Source organism: Anolis carolinensis, chromosome 5 (assembly GCF_035594765.1).
Source record: "Anolis carolinensis isolate JA03-04 chromosome 5, rAnoCar3.1.pri, whole genome shotgun sequence".
In the NCBI taxonomy this organism is placed as follows: Eukaryota; Metazoa; Chordata; class Lepidosauria; order Squamata; family Dactyloidae; genus Anolis; species Anolis carolinensis.
The window spans coordinates 15,384,085-15,403,045 of NC_085845.1; the positions used below are offsets into that span (position 1 = coordinate 15,384,085).

At 40.0% G+C, this 18,961-nt stretch overlaps 1 protein-coding gene across 7 annotated transcripts in view; it reads right to left on the reverse strand.

Moving 5' to 3' along the window:
- Positions 1-18,961, reverse strand: part of rasgef1b (RasGEF domain family member 1B) — a 263,110-nt gene that overhangs the window by 8,380 nt on the left and 235,769 nt on the right. For 5 of the 7 annotated variants that reach the window (XM_008110987.3, XM_062981543.1, XM_008110985.3 and 2 more), the window contains 8 exons: positions 15,927-16,049; positions 14,672-14,809; positions 5,969-6,184; positions 5,762-5,836; positions 5,316-5,411; positions 3,595-3,697; positions 2,050-2,129; positions 1,286-1,381 (listed from right to left, as the gene is read on the reverse strand). In XM_008110987.3, coding sequence (XP_008109194.1) covers positions 1,286-1,381; positions 2,050-2,129; positions 3,595-3,697; positions 5,316-5,411; positions 5,762-5,836; positions 5,969-6,184; positions 14,672-14,809; positions 15,927-16,049 — 927 coding nt within the window. The remainder of the gene's footprint in view (positions 1-1,285; positions 1,382-2,049; positions 2,130-3,594; positions 3,698-5,315; positions 5,412-5,761; positions 5,837-5,968; positions 6,185-14,671; positions 14,810-15,926; positions 16,050-18,961) is intronic. The other 2 variants (XM_008110988.3, XM_008110986.3) reach the window with 1 other exon arrangement.

Genomic DNA, 18,961 nt, shown 5'->3' on the forward strand with positions numbered 1-18,961 from the left:
TATGTTGCATTGAATGTTTGCCTATATGTGTAATGTGATCCACCCTGAGTCCCCTTCGGGGTCAGAAGGGCGGAATATAAATACTGTAAATAATAAATAAATAAATAAACTTCTAGGTCTTCTTGGCAAGCAATCATAATTCTTAAGGACTGAATAGTCTAGTTAGCCAGCACTAGTTGAGAACAATTATTTATTGCCTGGTGGAGATTTCATAGTTCTCCTGGTGGAGAACTATAGAAAACAAGAAAAAGTACTTCCTTCTCTCCCCATAAAAAACAATTATACTCCAGCTCTTCTGGCCAACAGCAGGTCAAAGATTGCTTAACACTGTCAGCAGATTTCTATATTTGTGCTACCTATTTAATAAAGTTATGGACTAATTCCTTACATAAGCTTTCCGCAGTTTCCTCATTAATAGGATCCTTTTTAGAAGTTAACCTATATTTCACATTTTTCAAAATACCAGATCAAAGACAATCCCCAAACATATTAGTGCCCAGTATTGATGCATAATATTCTCTTATATTCCCTTCAACAAAGACCAACTCTTTCCCTGTGTGTGGTATTTTATGGGAAACAATTTTGATACATGCCAAGCATCCTAATGGCTAAGAAAAGAATTCTCTTCACTTGTGTCTTTTCCTAAAACGTTTACCAAACTATTTCACCACATAAATGGGAACAGATCTTAAAAGGATTTTTTAAAGATTTAGCTGAACTCTGGGCTATCCTGCTCTTCCACAATAAAGAGATTTCCAATAATAGCTGGGGCCAAGAGGCAGTCTTCTAGAGCCTTGCTGCATGTGTTTCATCTTTGTGCCTTTCAGTGCAGAATAACATTTTTCTTTTCTTTTTTTTTCAGTCCTTACACCTTTGTTCCATTTCTTTTACAAGTTACCCTATTGGGACAGAACTGGCTGCTGGCTGGGCAACAGAAAACCACTTCAAAAATTGCTTTTCAGGGAACGGCAACAAGAGCAAATAACAGCATCAGACGTAAATTAATAAAACATTTCTATCAGGATGGAAATGGAAGACTCAGCAAAGAAAAGCAAAAGATTATAATGGTTCAAGAACAAGAAGCAGTGCACTAAGCCAATGTATTGCTATAGAACAGAGCTAATGAGCCTCAGCTTGTGAATTCCTAACTTGGGTCCCTGGGTCTCCCAATGGATCTGAGGATATATTTCAGGGGGGTATTTGGTTATTTTCACTAACCCCTCCAACTGATATTGATCATTTCATTCAAATATGAACATAAGCAAGTGGAAATTCAAAATAGTACCTTCTCTCTGTTGCTGTGAGCAGTTAAAGACCTCTGAGCCGCTCCACGTAGAGCTGTGCGGTAATTGTAGAAGTTGCTGGAAGGGTCCATTTGATGCTAGAGAAAGAAGGGCAGAATAAATTTCACATGTTTCATGCTATATACAGCAGATCCTAAAGTACTTGAAAATTTTGTGGAAGTCAAGGTTTTTTGGGGGAGGAGAACACTAATCACAAAACAGAAGTTGGACTGTTTCAAGATCATTTAACCACATTGCAAGAGGGACAAAGATAAATATGAGAAAACCAATGCAAGCTTCACTTTTATCCAAATCAATCTTTTGATATAAGAGTAGATAAATTGATTGACAGGGTGATGCCATGCTCAATATTATCTTTTTCCACAATTAGTGAAGACTTAACACAATGTTTCCTAAAGCTATATGGGCCCAAGTAGGTGTTTTTCTTCACCATATGTCCATAAGTGGCACCATATTTTTGCCCATTGGGTGCAAATATTTCTTCTTCACATTACTGTGGACTTATCCATGGTTTACCACTCTGAGGAGCACTGGGCTAAATTACTCTTCCTAGTAACTAGTAAAAAGATTAGGTTCGTAATCTTTTATTCCACTATATCCAACTGTAGACAGAAGTTACATCTCACATTTTTACCAGAACTAACATCAGAACATAAAAAACCCAAAATAATAAGTATGTTTGCACAAGTAATGAATCCTGTACTCCCCACCCTCCATGCAACTGAGATTATCCAGCCAGATTTACCTCAAGAATGTCAAACTTGGCTGTCTTGACTTTTGACCAGGTTTTCTTTAGTCTGGAGACAGGACTCATATTCATTCCAGCTTTTAGTTCAAAAGGATGGTAGTCGGCAAGGAGATAAGAGTGAAAGAATATATAAACATTTAAGAGCTATTTAAATAAAGTTAAAATGAGGAAAAGTAAACAATTCCTATCATAGACATGCTATTGATAAAAGACTCTGAAACAACAGGTTGTAGTTTGGGTATGCATTGCTTATAGATCGATTCTTGTCACTGGAGTCTCAGGTGGCCTCTGGGTCCAGCACACCTATTGTTTACTTTTCCTCTAATAATGATGATGATGACATGAAATGAGGATTTAAAGATAGAACTACAAAGACTCTGGCACAAGCCAGTAAAGGTGGTCCCAGTGGTGATCGGCACACTGGCTGCAGTGCCTAAAGATCTTGGCCTGGTCTTAAAACACAATCGGCACTGACAAAATTACCATCTGTCAGCTGCAAAAAGTCACCCTACTTAGATCTGCATGCATTATTTGCCGATACATCACACAGTCCTAGACACTTGGGAAGTGTCTGACAGGTGATCCAATACATAGGTGATCCAGCATAGTGATCTTGTTTGCTGTGTACTAATCTTGTTATGTATTAAATAATAATATAAAACATCATTGTTGTTGCAAATGCAAGTAAGAGCCCATGAGATGAGGAGAAACCTAGGAAACATGGAGAGGTCTAGCACTACAATCTTCGGTCATAATTTCATGGCTGAATTCGGTCATTACCATGGCTGAATCTTATGAGTTGTAGTTTTGTAGGGCATTTAGAATTATCTGCCATAGTGCTCTAGTGCCTCACCAAACCTCATGATTCCATATAATGCAGCCAAAGGAGTGAAAGAAGTTGCTATTTGCTATGTTTTTGTAGTGTGGAAAACCCCTTAGTGTTGTGACATGGCACATCATCAGATGGAGAAAGAGTCACAGGCAACAACTATTGTTAGCCACATCCATCTGATCTCTGCCTGAATTAGATCCAAGGGATTCATCTTCTTTCCAAGCATCCTTTATGAAAAGGATAGGGAACCTTGAGGCTTCTGGATAGAGAGGAGGGAGCAAGCTTGTTTTCTGCTGCCCTGGAGACTAGGACATGGAACAATGGCTTCAAACTACAGGAAAGAAGATTCCAGCTGAACATTAGGAAGAACTTCCTCACTAGGAGAGCTGTTCAGCAGTGGAACTCTCTGCCTCAGAGTGTGATGGAGGTTCCTTCTTTGGAGGCTTTTAAACAGAGGCTGGATGGCCATCTGTTGGGGTGCTTTAAATGTGATTTTCCTGCTTCTTGGCAGGGGGTTGGACTGGATGGCCCATGAGGTCTCTTCCAACTCTGTGATTCTATGATTTTAGGATTCCACCAGTCCCAGTGGACACAGCCACTAGCAAAGGGTTGAAACTGCAAAGGTCAGAAGGGCCAAAAAGCTCCCTAAATCTGCTTTACAAACAATTTTCTAAAGTGTGTATCTATAGATAACATTTGTTTATACTCACAAATTATGGCCATTAAAGAGTTGAAGTTTCCAATGTTAAAGCACTCCCGGGCCACATCAATGAAGTACTCGATCATTCTTGCTCTGTGTTTTTTCTTCACAGGCTGCAGAAGACAAAAAGCCAACAAGGGGAATGTATTACTTACTCAGCTTCTTGCTCCAAAGTTAAGCTGGGAAAAGTTAGCTTGGGAAAGAACCAGACACAGATAAGCACATCCATCCCCTCTTTAAAAACTGTACTCCAAATTACATGTTGTTTTAACAATACAGTAAATCTAAGAGGGAAAAAACACCATGACTGACAAGATTTTGCCAGACAAAGAGAGGACAAGTTAGGGTGGCTTCAGCCTTCACTCATTTGAGTCACACAGTGTTGTTGCAGCCTGCCACACAGCTGACGGGCAGGAAGTAGGCTACGGTCCAAGAAAGCCTATTATATAATAGATTTATTAGACTTTAAGGTGCCACACAAGGTATTTATTGTTTTTACTATTACCTACTAGCACAGCCACACCTTTAACAAAAAAAATTACACACTAGAGAACCGCATTTCAGTGAAGCACAATTCACGCACAATTCGACTGCTTCAAACTCAGACATATATTGCTTTCTAGGCAAACTTAACCTCCTGCCATCCTTAGAAAAAGCATTCTCCAGAGTGCTGGAAATGGTAAGATGATTCACAAATATGCATCTGGGGGCCTGGCATCAGCAGCATCTGGTATACCTGGGAATGTATTAATGGTTATATGCCCCAGTGTTCCTCGCTTGCTTGGCAAGGCAGCTCAGTTGACATCAGCAATCGCTACCTCATTCCAAGTGTGGACACCTGGCTGTGCAATGGCCCAGATGTCATCTGAAGCTGAATTCCCAATATGTTACACCAGCCCTGCCCATAAGCATGTAACATGGAGACAGCCCTTATTCTGTTGCACACTTGTCAGCTCAGCTGGTAATGGGTACCTGGTAAGGTTTCAGGAGCTGAGCAGCTGGGAAGATAGGATGTGGCATCAAGTCAATCAATTCAAGTCATGAACTTATTTGGGCATTTTAATCTGATGATGCTATCTCTATATTGCTGCTGCAGTTCCCAACCTACGAAGTTGATTGAATTGTATTGGTGGTTGTTTGATATTATTATTGTTGTATTAACTCTTGTGTTATTACCTTATTGTGTTGTCACTTGTGTATATTGTGCAAATGTATTTATGTCATTACTTCTGTGAACTATGTTGACTGGGCTTTGTCCTATGTGAGCCGCCCTGAGTCCCCGCGGGGAGATGGTGGTGGGGTATAAATAAAGTTTTGTTATATTATTATTATTATTATTATTATTATTATTATTATTATTATGAACTAAGCCTGCAAGTACACCACTTGATCTCAACTTCAAGTGGTTATCTGCATGTATGAATATGCCATGGCACACATAATAACCACAGATACAGGGTCACTTGGCTGACTCAACTACCAGCGATTAAATTGTCCCCAAATGTCACCTAGTAGTAGCCATTCCACCAGGCTACCAAAATCAATCCATCCCAGTTAAGTATTATATAAAGTATTACCTCCTAAACTTGATTGATCTTTCCTCCTTTTATACCCTTTTCCCTTTGTGTGTCACATTTGTCCTGTGTGTTCTGTTCAGAAGTTGTCATCATAATGAGAGCACACAAATGCACAAGGAAGCTCACAGGGGAAAGCCAAAACGGATACACTTACCATGCATATTTCTGTGGCAACCAAGTAGCTGAGCCTGTTGAACCATTCCACGTATGCTTCCAGGTTCCGTGTCTTCTTCCGATCACCATAGCAGCTCTAAAAAAAGACAATACTGTGCCTTAATTACCCAGATCATGTTTCTGGGTGGGTGGTAGGTATTCTAATCCTGTAGTGGCACCACTGGCTTAGCAAAATGCTTAGGAGCTTAGGCCATGCTTAAATGAGTTTCAATTGAATGCTCTAGTTGGAAACTGATGCCACAAGACACAAAGTACAGGGCTGACTATGGAATAGTTGATTTTACTGTAAACTGGCAGCTGTAGTTCAAAAAACTAACATTTCTAGGCTCTGTTTCCTTGAAGAAGGGACTCATAAATCCCACATGAGTTGCATTCAGATGGCACTGTATCGCATAGATCTCCATCACACAACACATAACAATTTACCTTATCATTGTCCAGTGGATCCTTTTGTACAAATGCTTGGACAAATTCCTGTGGTCCAATGTAATTAAGTCTCTCCTGAGGAAGAGGAAAATAAAAATCAATTTGATATAGCATATTCCACAAACAACATGAAACTACCAAGCAACAACAAATGAATGAATTAAACTGGGGAAATGAAGTATAAGGAAGAAGGAAGCATCAACTCACTAGCTCTATGTGAGTCAGCTGTTGGGCTAACATGTAGGGGTCACTGCAGATGGTGATGATATCTCGCTGAATGGCTTGAGGTTTGGTTTTCAGAACTGTCAGCCTGTCAGTCGAGGACGCATTGATTTTTGCAAGCACCTCCTCATACTGGCTAAGAGAAGCCAGCTTACGAATGAGGCTCTGGATGATCTGCTGTACATTCTTCCTGTACATCTGCTGGAGAAAAGGGAAATAACATCTTAACTAAAATTTAAATATAGGATTTAAATCTTACAATATGTATTATTTTTAAAATATAGTAAGACACACATATCCACAGGAAAAATATTCCTGGCTAGACTGAGATGACAAAACACCATTAAATTACCCGATTTCTGGTCCCATTATACCATAAGTTGCATTGGAGGACATAGAGATTCCTCAATAGATATCCTCCTTAGAAATTTCCTAAGTCCTCCAATGTAACTCTATAGGAGAAATATGGCACAGAATTGCCTGAAGAACCTAGCAAATTCCTGAAGATTTCATCAAAAACTGTCTTCTCATATGTCCATGTATACAGCTGAAACAGAGTTTCATTTGAAACAACCTGAAACACCTCTACCATCTCTGCACACTTTTCCAGACTAATATTGAAACTGAAATGGCTAGCATTAGCTTTAGCTTGTTGCTGCTGTTGCTATTGTGTATCTTTGACTTATGATGACCCTACCACAGAGTTGTCTTGACAAGATTTATACAGAAAGGTTTTGACATTCCCTTCCTCTGAGGTTTAGTGGAAATTCGATCCCTGGTCTCCCAGTAGTCCAACATTCAAAGTGTTGACCAGTTTTACGACTCCCTTACTACTCACAAAATCCAGTTCTGTTTTCCAGATGATCTAATAAACTGAATGACCCACTGTGGCACACTGTATTGAGTTTTGGACTGAGACTGGGTGACCAGAATCCAATTACTCATGGAAACACACAAACTTACCTTGTCACACTCACTCAGCCTAAGAGCAAACCAATCATAAACCTCCTTTGAATAAACCTTGTCAAAAAAAACCCCTGTGGTAAGGTCATCATAACGTGATATTGACATGAGGACATATACCAGAACTGAAGGGAGATGTCGACAAGCTGGAATGTGTCCAGAGGAGGGAGACTAAAATGATCAAGGATCTGGAGAACAAGCCTTATGAGGAGCGGCTTAAAGAGCTGGGCATGCTTAGCCTTTAGAAGAGAAGGCTGAGAGGAGACATATTGAGGGCCATGTATCAAGATGTGAAGGGAAGTCATAGGGGAAAGGACAAGTTTGTTTTCTGCTGCCCTGGAGACTAAGATGCGGAACAATTATTACAAATTACAGGAAAGGAGATTCCATCCGAACATTAGGAAGAACTTCCTAACTGTGAAAGCTGTTCAGCAGTGGAACTCTGCCCCAGAATATGGTAGAAGCTCCTTCTTTGGAGGCTTTCAAACAGAGGCTGGATGGCCATCTGTTGGGGATGCTTTGAATGCAATTTTCCTGCTTCTTGGCAGGGGGCTGGACTGGATGGCCCACAAGGTCTTTTCCAACTCTACGATTCTATGATTCTAACAGGACACTTGATGAAATAGATTCTCAGCTTATGCCATAATAAAACTGTTTCCCCCAAAGGTGTTAAAATATTGTCCAGCATTTCACTGCTTGGTTCTTGCCATGTTAACTGAATGCTCCCATTTGCCAACTGCAGCCCTTAGACAGAATCTAGTAAATATCAACCATGTGAATCAAAATATTCCCCAGGTTTTTTTAAAAAGACCTTTCCTGAGGGAGGGAAAAATGAATGACAAAACCTTTATGGTCCAGAATCAACACCTTGGAATCTTGTGTTTAGTAACAGTCAAATAAACAAAAACAACCTGATCTGAAAAACACATTTTAGGAACTACTGCATTGCAATGAAGCATCAGCAAGTCAAATGTCAGGCCCGTCTGAACTAAGAAGCCATTTTGAACCTGAACACTTTTGTATTTGCTAAATTGGAGACAATTTTTGGGACACAACTTCTAGAATCCCCAAGTTAGCACGGCTAGAGGAAGACCGCTAAAGGAAGATCCCTGGAGTTGTGGTCCAATAATGTCATGCTTCCAAATTCCTTTCTTGTCACAAGCCAGGCTCCAAATGAGAAATGGACTGGATATGAAAAGCAAAGCAATGAAAGTTTTTTTAGCCCAGAAAACCATTTCCAGGAAAAGCCACAGACTTAATTTCTCCTCCTTTTCTGGTTTAACCTCTCCTCAATGTCAATTAGCTTGAGGCCGCACAGATAAGCTGTTTGGGCAAGTTGTATTGCCAACACAAGCGGTTTCTGGACATATCTGAGCCCATGATGCATGACGAACATGACAGATGTCATGCAGCAGCCCTGTAGATTGAGAGAATGACTGTAAACTGAAAATATGTAAGTCTTTTTGAGGGTGGAGCAGGGTTAGTTGAAACCATTGTATACTAAGAGTTTCTATGACTGAAAATAAAGTTTTTCAATCTCTTTTGAAAACAACAACAAATAAATCCCTAAGCCTTCTGATTAAGGGACAGGATCAAACTGCAAAACACAGTGACAGTTCTGGTATGTATTTTTTTTTTCAGAAGGACACCAAGAGAATTCGTGACAGCTTCGCAAACTATGAGAGGTCTTTCATTGCTGAGACATACACAAAAACAGCCAAAGGCCAAAGGGTGCACTTATCACTGGATGCCTCTTTGATCAGTTATGAACCTCATATTGTCACATGTCAGCACATAAAGGTCAGTGCTAAGATAATGCCTACCACTGCAACTATTTCCAAAACGGTAGCCACAGTAGTCTGTTGCAGAAAAATCACAGTAAGAGTCCTGTGGCACCTTAAAGGCTAAGGACTCGAATGTAGAACTATTGCAAAAATATTGTTATTGGAACGGCACTTTTAGTTTTTATTAATATGGCATGTATTTTTATTTCCCAGTTATCTCCACCTCAGCACAAGGAATCTTAACTTCAGATACTGATGGTGTGTGCACATGCATACATGTTAGTGGGGCTGTGGTAGCACAGCTTACGCCACTAGCTTCAGGAAAATCTATCGACTGGAGGGTTGGCAGTTCAAAGCCGCGAGTCAGGGTGAGCTCCCGACTATCAGCCCAAGCTTTCTGCCAACCCAACAGTTCAAAAGCATGCAATGTGAGTAGATCAATAGGTACTGCCTCAGTGGAAAGGTAGAAGGGAGCTCCATGCAGATATGCAAAACATGCCAACAACAGATCAGATAATCTATGGATAACAGGCTCCTAGGCATTAGAAAATTGAACAAAAGCACCTCCCCGTTGTTGTGGTAATCTCTGAGCGGTTAGACTCAATTTAACCCTCTCTGGGGGAGATTCCACCAAAATCAGCAGAGTAGCAAAAGCAAAGCTTTCAAATGCAACAGTTACTTACACTGGCGAGCAAGAGAAGCTTTTAGAATTGCAATGGACTGCAGAGTCTCAATAAAAGTTCAAAAAGTATTTATTCAGGTAAAAAGAACTCCATTGTAGATAGAAAGGCTTGGGAGCTGTCTAGACTGCTATAGACTGGTTTCTAAGGAAAAAATAAGAAAGGAAAAATAACAAACATCTACATAGTTACATCTTGCCAGGAGAGATGGCAGGATGCTTCTTGTTAGCTTGAAGAACAAAGTGAGAAGAAGGAACCAAAATGGTTCTGACCTCATGGTCCAGTTTATTGGGGCCATAAAAGTCATTCTGACCAATGGGAAGTTAGTGTCCCTAAAGATTCACATTTCTACTAACTTCAAAGTAAGGGATGTGACGTAACCAGGACAGAGTGAAACACAGTAAAGCCTGTCTAGGCATGCTTTGGAAACAGGGAAAGGATTCCCTCAATCTAACTCTATCATCTATCTAACTACATTTGGACTTGAGTAGTCCAGGATGATTTCCCAACACCTGTGGCCAGAAGTTGAGCATCGCCTCCAGACGCCGGAGATGAAAAAAGGGGAAGACCTTTACTCTGTCTGTGTATGTTGTTGTGTGAAAGGAATTGAATATTTGCCTCATATGTGTTCTGTAATCCATTCTGAGTCCCTCTGAGGAGATAGAGTGGAATGTATTATATTTATATATTTATATATAATTATATTATTATTATTATTATTATTATATGATAAATCCAATTGATTGATATTAATATACTGAATTATTTATATTAGTTGTAGATCCCTATGAGATAAAACCCTTAAGTCCACATCAAATATTATATCATGCTGAAGGACCTACTGATGCCTAAGAGGATACCTCTTTAGGCATTTCCGAGATCCTCTACAACAGTGGTTTTCAACCTGGGATCCCCAGATGTTTTTGGCTTTCGGCTTTCAACTCCCAGAAATCCTAACAGCTGGTAAACTAGCTAGGGTTTCTGGGAGTTGTAGGCCTTAAACATTTGGTGACCTAGGTTGAGAACCACTGCTCTATAATGACTCTGTGGTATACTTCCACCAGAAGTCATCCATTCAATAAGTCCATTACTACCCACAGTTTTGTGTATCCACATGAAGTATCTACATATCACCCAGACATACAGGGTGGTGGTGGTTATATTGCATGGGAGATTTTTGTACAAAACACAAATGCACTGCAGGCAATACGGCCAACAACTACAAACTACAAATAAGCAGGAAGTTGGAGGGAATGATTCCCAGACACTACATTTTAGAACATCACAACCTCTGATTTCTCCTAGTTTATAGTATTGAGGTGCCATCTTCTTTAGGTGTTTTGAACAAAAGGGTGAATTCCTGGACTCATAGACTCTAGACCCTAACACCAACCTAGAAGATAATACCATCATCCACTGAGGAATATAAAGAATAGAAGACTGTGCAAAACTATCTTTCTGGGATATTACTCCTCTATTGTCTGTGCCACAAGATGGAGTTAAAGAAAATCATGAGACCACAGAGAAAATCCACTAAAGAGGGCCATTCTGTCCCCCGGGCATGGATCTGCAGAACAGCCATGTTTTTAGGAACTTCAGCGCTCCTACAGTGATCTGCAATGCAGCACAATAGAAGCAAGGTCAGGAGTGCCTGCATTTACCCTTCCAAGAGAATTACTATCCAATAAAACAAATAATTTATGACACCTAGAAGCGTACTGACACATTGCTTTCTGAAAAGTGCAAAATGGGAACCTGTTGGGAAAGCCAAACACACAATAACTTAAGAGATGGACAGAAATCTAATACAATGAATTCTCAGCTCCCACCCAAACTACTATATTACTGCAGTAAAACCTTCACAGGGCTCTTCATCCACGTCTCTGAATATAACAAGGTGAGAGGGCAGAAACTGAATCCGTTTATCACTTCTATATCCCATTTAGAATGGACATCATGTGGCTCTGTGGCTTTCTGAGTCCTTTTGTTGGGGTGTTGAGGCTACAAATGTGGAGTGGATACTCTTTTACAAAACCAGTGGCTTACAACATTCAAATCATCTTTTTAAAAAATAAAAATATCTAAAAGGGGGTTGTCTCAATTATTTTGGAGAAATAAGCAAACAAAGAGTTCTTTTTAAAATATTCCAACTACGATGGAGCTTTTTTTGAGCCTCGGAAAGGCAACTATAACAAATGACTTTTAAAACTCCAGAGATATGAACTGGAGATAATTCCGGTAAAATACCCTTTATCTAGAATTCCAAAATACAGTAGAGTCTCACTTATCCAACATTCTGGATTATCCAACACATTTTGTAGTCAATGTTTTCAAAATATCGTGATATTTTGGTGCTAAATTCGTAAATACAGTAATTACTACATAGCATTACTGTGTATTGAACTACTTTTTCTGTCAAATTTGTTGTATAACATGATGTTTTGGTGCTTAATTTGTAAAATCATAACCTAATTTAATGTTTAATAGGCTTTTCCTTAATCTCTCCTTATTATCCAACATATTCGCTTATCCAACGTTCTGCTGGCCCATTTACGTTGGATAAGCGAGACTCTGCTGTACCCCAAAAGGCAGACCTGTCTCTGCATGAGTGGCAGAGATAGTGACACCTTCACTTTCTGATGGTTCAATGTACACAAAAATTTCATGCACAAAATTTATTTAAAATTTTTGTATAAAATTCCAATGTTCCAATGATATATGTTTATGAAACATACATGAAGTCTGTGTTTAGATCTGGCCCCATCTCCAAAATGTATCATTATGTGCATGTGTGCAAATACAGGTATTCCAAAAATTGAGATTTAAAACACCTCCAGATGGGAGAATTTTGGATAAGGTATACTCAAACCACTATCATCATCATCACCATCACCTCCAGACAGAAGTTTCCACCCACTGATTCCATATCTTTATGAGCTAATTTGAGTCTGTTTTCTAGGCCTATAAACTAACTTAAAACTATAAAAGTTCTTATTTATCTATTGGAAACCCTCTTATAAGCAACCATAGTGATCCCTGTTGTACACATATGCATACTGGGAAAGTCAGTCCTATCTAAGGGCTTTATATCCAATCCATCCATACATACATTTTCATTTTTATTGTATAAACCTCTTCTTCCTTTAAAAACAGAGCTATCTAAACATTTGAATCTATATATATAAAAGAGTAAAAAACTGGGGGCCGTGAGGTAAGCAACAAAACCACACATCCCAGAAACACCAAACTTGCCAGCACCATCCAACAACCTTGCCACTAGGTTCCTACAACAAAAAAACCCAGCAGGAACCTAAAAGGGGGCTAAAGCCCCCAAAAACGGCAACAAACCATCTCCGCCTGTGCCAAAAGTGAGCTCGCGCGCAGACAGAACAACCCCACCCCACCCCACAACAGCCGTACCCGCGCGCACACCTTCTCCCAACGCAAATAACACCACTCTCAAAACAAGGTAATTCCAGACAGGAAACAATCACGGCCAGCTAACACCTCCTAACAAAAAATTCCCTCACGGAGGAAGCAGCCAGGCTTTAAAGCTGCAAGACCATTACATGCTAATCATTTTGCCTAATGGTAGCATTCATACTTCCTTCCAACAGACAAAAAAAACACAAACAGAAATACAGTAGAGTCTCACTTATCCAACTTAAATGGGCCGGCAGAACGTTGGATAAGCAAATATGTTGGATAATAAGGAGGGATTAAGGAAAAGCCTATTAAACATTAAATTAGGTTATGACTTTACAAATTAAGCACCAAAACATCATGTTATACAACAAATTTGACAGAAAAAATAGTTCAATAAGCAGTAATGTTATGTTGTAATTACTGTATTTACGAATTTATCACCAAAATATCATGATGTATTGAAAACATTGACTACAAAAAATGCGTTGGATAATCCAGAATGTTGGATAAGCGAGTGTTGGTTAAGTGAGACTCTACTGTATTGTATATTCACAAGCTTTCGGAAATAATATCCCCTGATGGCGCATCGTATAAAACCACTGAGCTGCTGAACTTGGGGACCGAAAGGTCACATGTTTCATTGGGGGAACGGAATGAGCCCTCACTGTCAGCCCCAGCTTCTGCCAACCTAGAAGTTTGGAAACATGCAAATGTGAGTAGATCAATAGGTACTGCTCCAGCGGGAAGGTAACAGCGCTCCATGCAGTCATGCCACATGACCTTGGAGGAGTCTACAGACAATGCCAGCTCTTTGCCTTAGAAATGGAGATAAGCACCAACCCCCCCGAGTCGGATACGACTTGACTTAATGTCAGGGGAAAACCTTTACCCTTTACCTTAACTATCAACAATTCCTCTATACTTTATTTCCCATACCACCATACATCGCAACAGCAATGTGTGGCCGGGCACAGCTAGTGACAAATAAGATAATACTTGTAAGTACATACATACTTCCAAACATTGATATCCCATCTTAGGCATGACAGATGAGGTAGGCTATAGGAAAAAATATATGCATGCATGAACGTGAGCATTTGTGCCCCCACATGCTAGCTGACAGGCACCAGCTGGTGAACAGGTGGCTGGCGGAAGGGGAAAGAGGCAGCTGGGTTGAATGGGGAGGGGGGTTGGGGTCCATGACGGAAGGGCAGGGAGGCCCAAAGGGATTTCAGAAGCAGATCCGGGATTGAACGCATAGACTAGAGGCATGGGGACAAAGAAGTTGTATAGATGAGCTCAAGAATGTGAAATGCATGGCCAGAATATGGCTGGATAAAGACAGTCCTTCAAAACTTTTACATTGCAATTTATCAAGGACTCATGTTTTGCAAATTTCTGATCCTTCAGGTTCACCTTTTTCTGAGCTTGAAGAGTTATTTTTGAAGTTATCTGAGCCAGCATGGCTGATAGCTCTACATAAGGGATGCAAAGTCCCTTTTACAGAGGAATACAGAATGAAGGATGGGCAATAGATTGTCACTTTCTTATCTCCTTCCCAGGAATCATAGCGTTCAGTGGATTTTTAAAATTCCTCTTTCACCTGACTCTTTAAATTAGTTTTAATATTTCCTGCATACATCACTCAACTTTAAAGCCTAGAAAAGTTAAAATGCACACCTCTGGCTTCTCTTCCGCATTACCATTCGTACAGAAATAGCTTTAAAGAGCCCTTGTAAATCTCCTATGTGAAAACGTCCTACAGTTGCTTGAAATTTGTTCAGGCTGAAATATTCTGAAATGCCAAAGATACGGTGCCAGCTCGAGAGACTCACCTCATCTCCACTGGCGATCCGGTGGGCCAGGTCTTTCAAATTCCTCATCATTCGCTCATCTCGAAAATCATATGGAAAGGTCTCTGTCCACTCCGTTAACAACTGCAGGATTTTGGGGGCAATTTTACGTAACCGGCTCTGAAGACAGAGAGAGAAAGAGTGGGAATAAATCTTATATAGGGATAGTCCTGGGAATTTTAATGTCCTGCAGTTAATGCAAAGGCACCTAAACATTGTTAAGGACTCATATCCCATCTGATTTTGGGAGCTGAGCAGGATCAACCTACTTTGTACTTGGGTGGAGGAAAACAAAGGAATACCAGGTGTTTTCAGAGGAAATTAACTGGCAATGAAACTCATGAGGTCATCACACAAGTTGACAAGTGACTGGAACATACACTTTGCAGAATACATGGATTGAAGTAAGTGAAACAATATTTGCCATATCACTTCAGCTAAAATATATCTTTGGAACCTGTAATCTTCCAGATTACAATTCCTGGTCACTTGGTGAATCTAGGGTTGAATTGGGAATTGGAGTGAAAGCATCTGAAGAGGGACACAGGATCCCACCCCTGAGATAAACTATTAACGTATTCCAACTCTTATTTGCAAAAATGTATGAACACAAACAGCTATGAGTAACATAGTAGTCTGTCAACAAATGTTAAACAGAAAAGCTGTAAACACCTGGAAAGGTCACCACCTATAGCCTCTGAAATAAGTTAAAAGTCTAGCTGTAACAAAAGCCCCAAACCTTTGGCTTTCCTAGGTACCAATGATGGGCAGGACAGCCAAACTCTTAACATTACTGGATGATAACATTAATCTTACCTGGTTATTACATGTACCAATTGATTATGGGTTTTATACTGGGTGTTAACAAAAGGATGCTCTTTCTTTCCTAGCAGAGAAAGGGGAATCAATGCTGTACCAACGTCTACTAGTGGCAGAGCAGAAGACCTCCTTTAGAATAATCTCTCATGATTTTGTGTACGGTTTCTTCTGCCTGTGACACACAGATTGCCATGTTTCTCATCTCTGAAATGGTTCCAAAGAACTAAAGCATTGGTTCCCACACAAATTTGGGAAGAAACTATTTTTTTCTGACTCAACACTGGATTACCTCTAAAGGAGTGGGCAGTTTGCACAATACATCTGGAGTATTCGGGCATTCTTGAGTTTCCTGTATATCTCTCTCCTGTAATCTATCATGATACACAACTAAATTACACTGATCAGACAGTTCACTTACTTTATCACCAGCAGGTTCATCCAGTCTCTGCTGCTCAGTACACAGACGGCAAACTTTTGCCATTAACTCGTAAGGATGAACAAAAAGGCGAGAGCTGAGCAGGAAGGTAAATATATATGTTCTCTGCAGTGAGGGGAAAAAGACAAGAAACACTTTTACTTCACTGAGACCAAATGTGTGTACATGTTTTATCAAGCGAGAAACAATTTGTTACATTATCTTGGGAGATAACCCAATACTGCAGAGGCAAGCACTGAAGCTTAATTGTCCTAAACAGCATTGTGTTCAGAATCCACTTTTGGATATATCACATTCTCGTTACGCAAGGCGAGAGCAACAGACAGGGCAGGGCACATCACTCAGATGAGTGCCGACGATCCTTGTGCAACAGAAGAATATGCAGGCATTCGGTTCCCAAGAATTGCTTGCTATGCAATTCCAGAGCTTCTTCAGAATTAGCAACTGTGATTATAGTTTTAGATTTCATCACAGGCACACCTACAGAGGAAACATGGTGTTTCTGTGTCAGAGCACCTGGCTCCATAGTTTAATATCAAAATGTTAACCAGCAAATAATACAGAACTAAACAAATATAAATTGTAATGAGCAGCTGCTTCTTCAGCATAAAACTGATCATCTGAAATACTTCATGAAAGAGACCCATTGACTTTTTGACTTTGCATTTCATTTTGACTTTTCAATGTAGAAACAATATTGCAACACTTAACTCACAAATTCTATGGAAGTGGCAATCTAGGATAGGTCTGAGATTGTAGTCATTTGTGGTCCTCTGGATGTCACTGGACCACGTTTTTAATCAGCCTTGGTCAGCATAACTGATGGGAGACGCAGTCCAGTAACATGTAGAGAACTGCATCCACTGACAAAGTTGAGAATTCCACATTCAAAATAAACACACTGCTCTCAGACACATTGAATGAGTCCATCACCAGGCAGCTAGATAGTCCAACCAAAAATCCCTACAACCAACAAATGGATTTCAAAGCAGCTCACTGTTAAATGTTTTATTCTTCCCAACTCACTAACGGAAAATGGAATATTGGTGAACAATAGAAGATGGGCCAAAGATAACCCTTAAAAATTTAGTATAAACACCACGAGCTGGGAAGCTCTGTCACTCAAGCATTGTAACTGGAGGTTAGCTGTTATCAACAGTGCTATGGATTTGGAAGAGGCACAAATACCTGGAGAAAGGAAGATATGTGCCAAGAGGAAAGTACACCATGAAACCCTTTTCATGACAACCTTCCATCTAGAAAATTATGTCCTCAATGCGAAAGACCATGTGGTTATAGAATAGGTCACCACAGTCATTAACAGATTCATTGCCAAGACTCTATCCTTGGAGGACAATATACTTGGCCAGGAGAATATGATGATACATATTATACATATGAAGTCAAGAGAGTATACTAGAGTCTTCACTAACTTGGCACCTATCTGATATGCGAACCTGTTGGGAGTTGAAGTATCAAAAATCTTAAAAGATACCACTTTGGGGAAGGCTGGTATAATATAGCCCTTTCTGCAAATTTCCAGGATGGAATGCCTGTTGTTCTATTACTATCAGCAACTCAATCATGGAGTGGAAAATTCCAAGAGGCATCAAAAGTTTGTCTTTCCCTTGTGAGTATTCAATAAGGCTGTCACTAAGTTTATCACACAGCTTCAATACAACAACATGAATCAGTCATGAAAGGCTTCGGTAAATTTTGTGAAGTCATAATAAAGCAAGCTTATTTATTTGAATAATGAATATCAAAGACATCAGACGCATAATACATTCAGATAATATTTATCATAATCAATTACTCAGCAAGATCAACAACCCAGATCAAAACGGGGAACTAGGAGATGACTCCCATTCTCAGCTTACAATAGGTAAGTACTGTAGGTGGGTATAAACAAATTAATTACACAGTTACGGTGGCTAGGGTGATGGGACTTGCAACTCAACAATAACCGGAAGGTCAAATATCCCCCAGTCCTGTTCTTCATTTATGTAATTCCCATATACAACTGCATGCAGACTGTGTATGTCATACTAGATGAAGATACATGCATGTTTTGCACATGGATTCTCATAGCTGAACATTGAGCAATCATCCATAATTAAGTGGCAAAGGGCACTTACTCTTGGGGTAGAAAATTGTTTTAGGAGGCGACAGGCCCTATCCTGAACACCCTCTCCTTTTAAACTCTGAAGAATATAACCAACAGCAGAAGACTTCCACACTGTTCATTACCATTCACTCAGCACAGGTGAAATAAATCAGATTTTAATATTCACTGGGGGTAGCTTCCAGGAACCAAACCTCAGAAGATACCAAGGAGCCACTGTATATAGGATCCCCAGCCTCTCCTGTATACCCTAACATAAAGATTTCTCTAAATTCAAAATGGCTAGACAAAAATTGAGCCATTCTATGTTTTCTCCCAAAAGAAGTCATGCAGAGCTTCCTCCGTGTGACAGCTGACCAGGCAACCAAGGCAAAGGTCTTGAATGTCTCCATGAAGGAGAAGGAAAAATGTGTGATTCTCTTTGGCTATTACCCTGAGGACACACAGGGAATGACTTACTTGCACATATGCTTTTGCCACCTGTCTTGAAATGTCACCCTTTTCAATCTCATCGACTCTTGGTGAAAACTTGATGGTGAGGGGAGCCTTTTTCTAGTATCTCCAGCTGCTTCTAAGCTCACTGAGAAGACAGCAAGTGCGTATCTCCATATTTTGAGCTAGGGAAAACTGCCTTTGTATGCCACCTAAATGCAATATGACTTTACTGCTGAATATATGTCTACCAAATCTCAAATCAAAACAAAATGAAACAGAGTGCAGCTACAACAAAAAGAAGGGAGGGAGCCAATCTACACAGGATGGGTCTTTTGTGGTCTTTTCTTGACCAGGTTTGATAGCCTTCAACATGGCTAAATGCCTGGGGTTTATCCAGCAGGAAAATAAAGCCCAGTTTAAGAGATGCTGAATTCCTTGACAAGAAAGACAGCTTAAG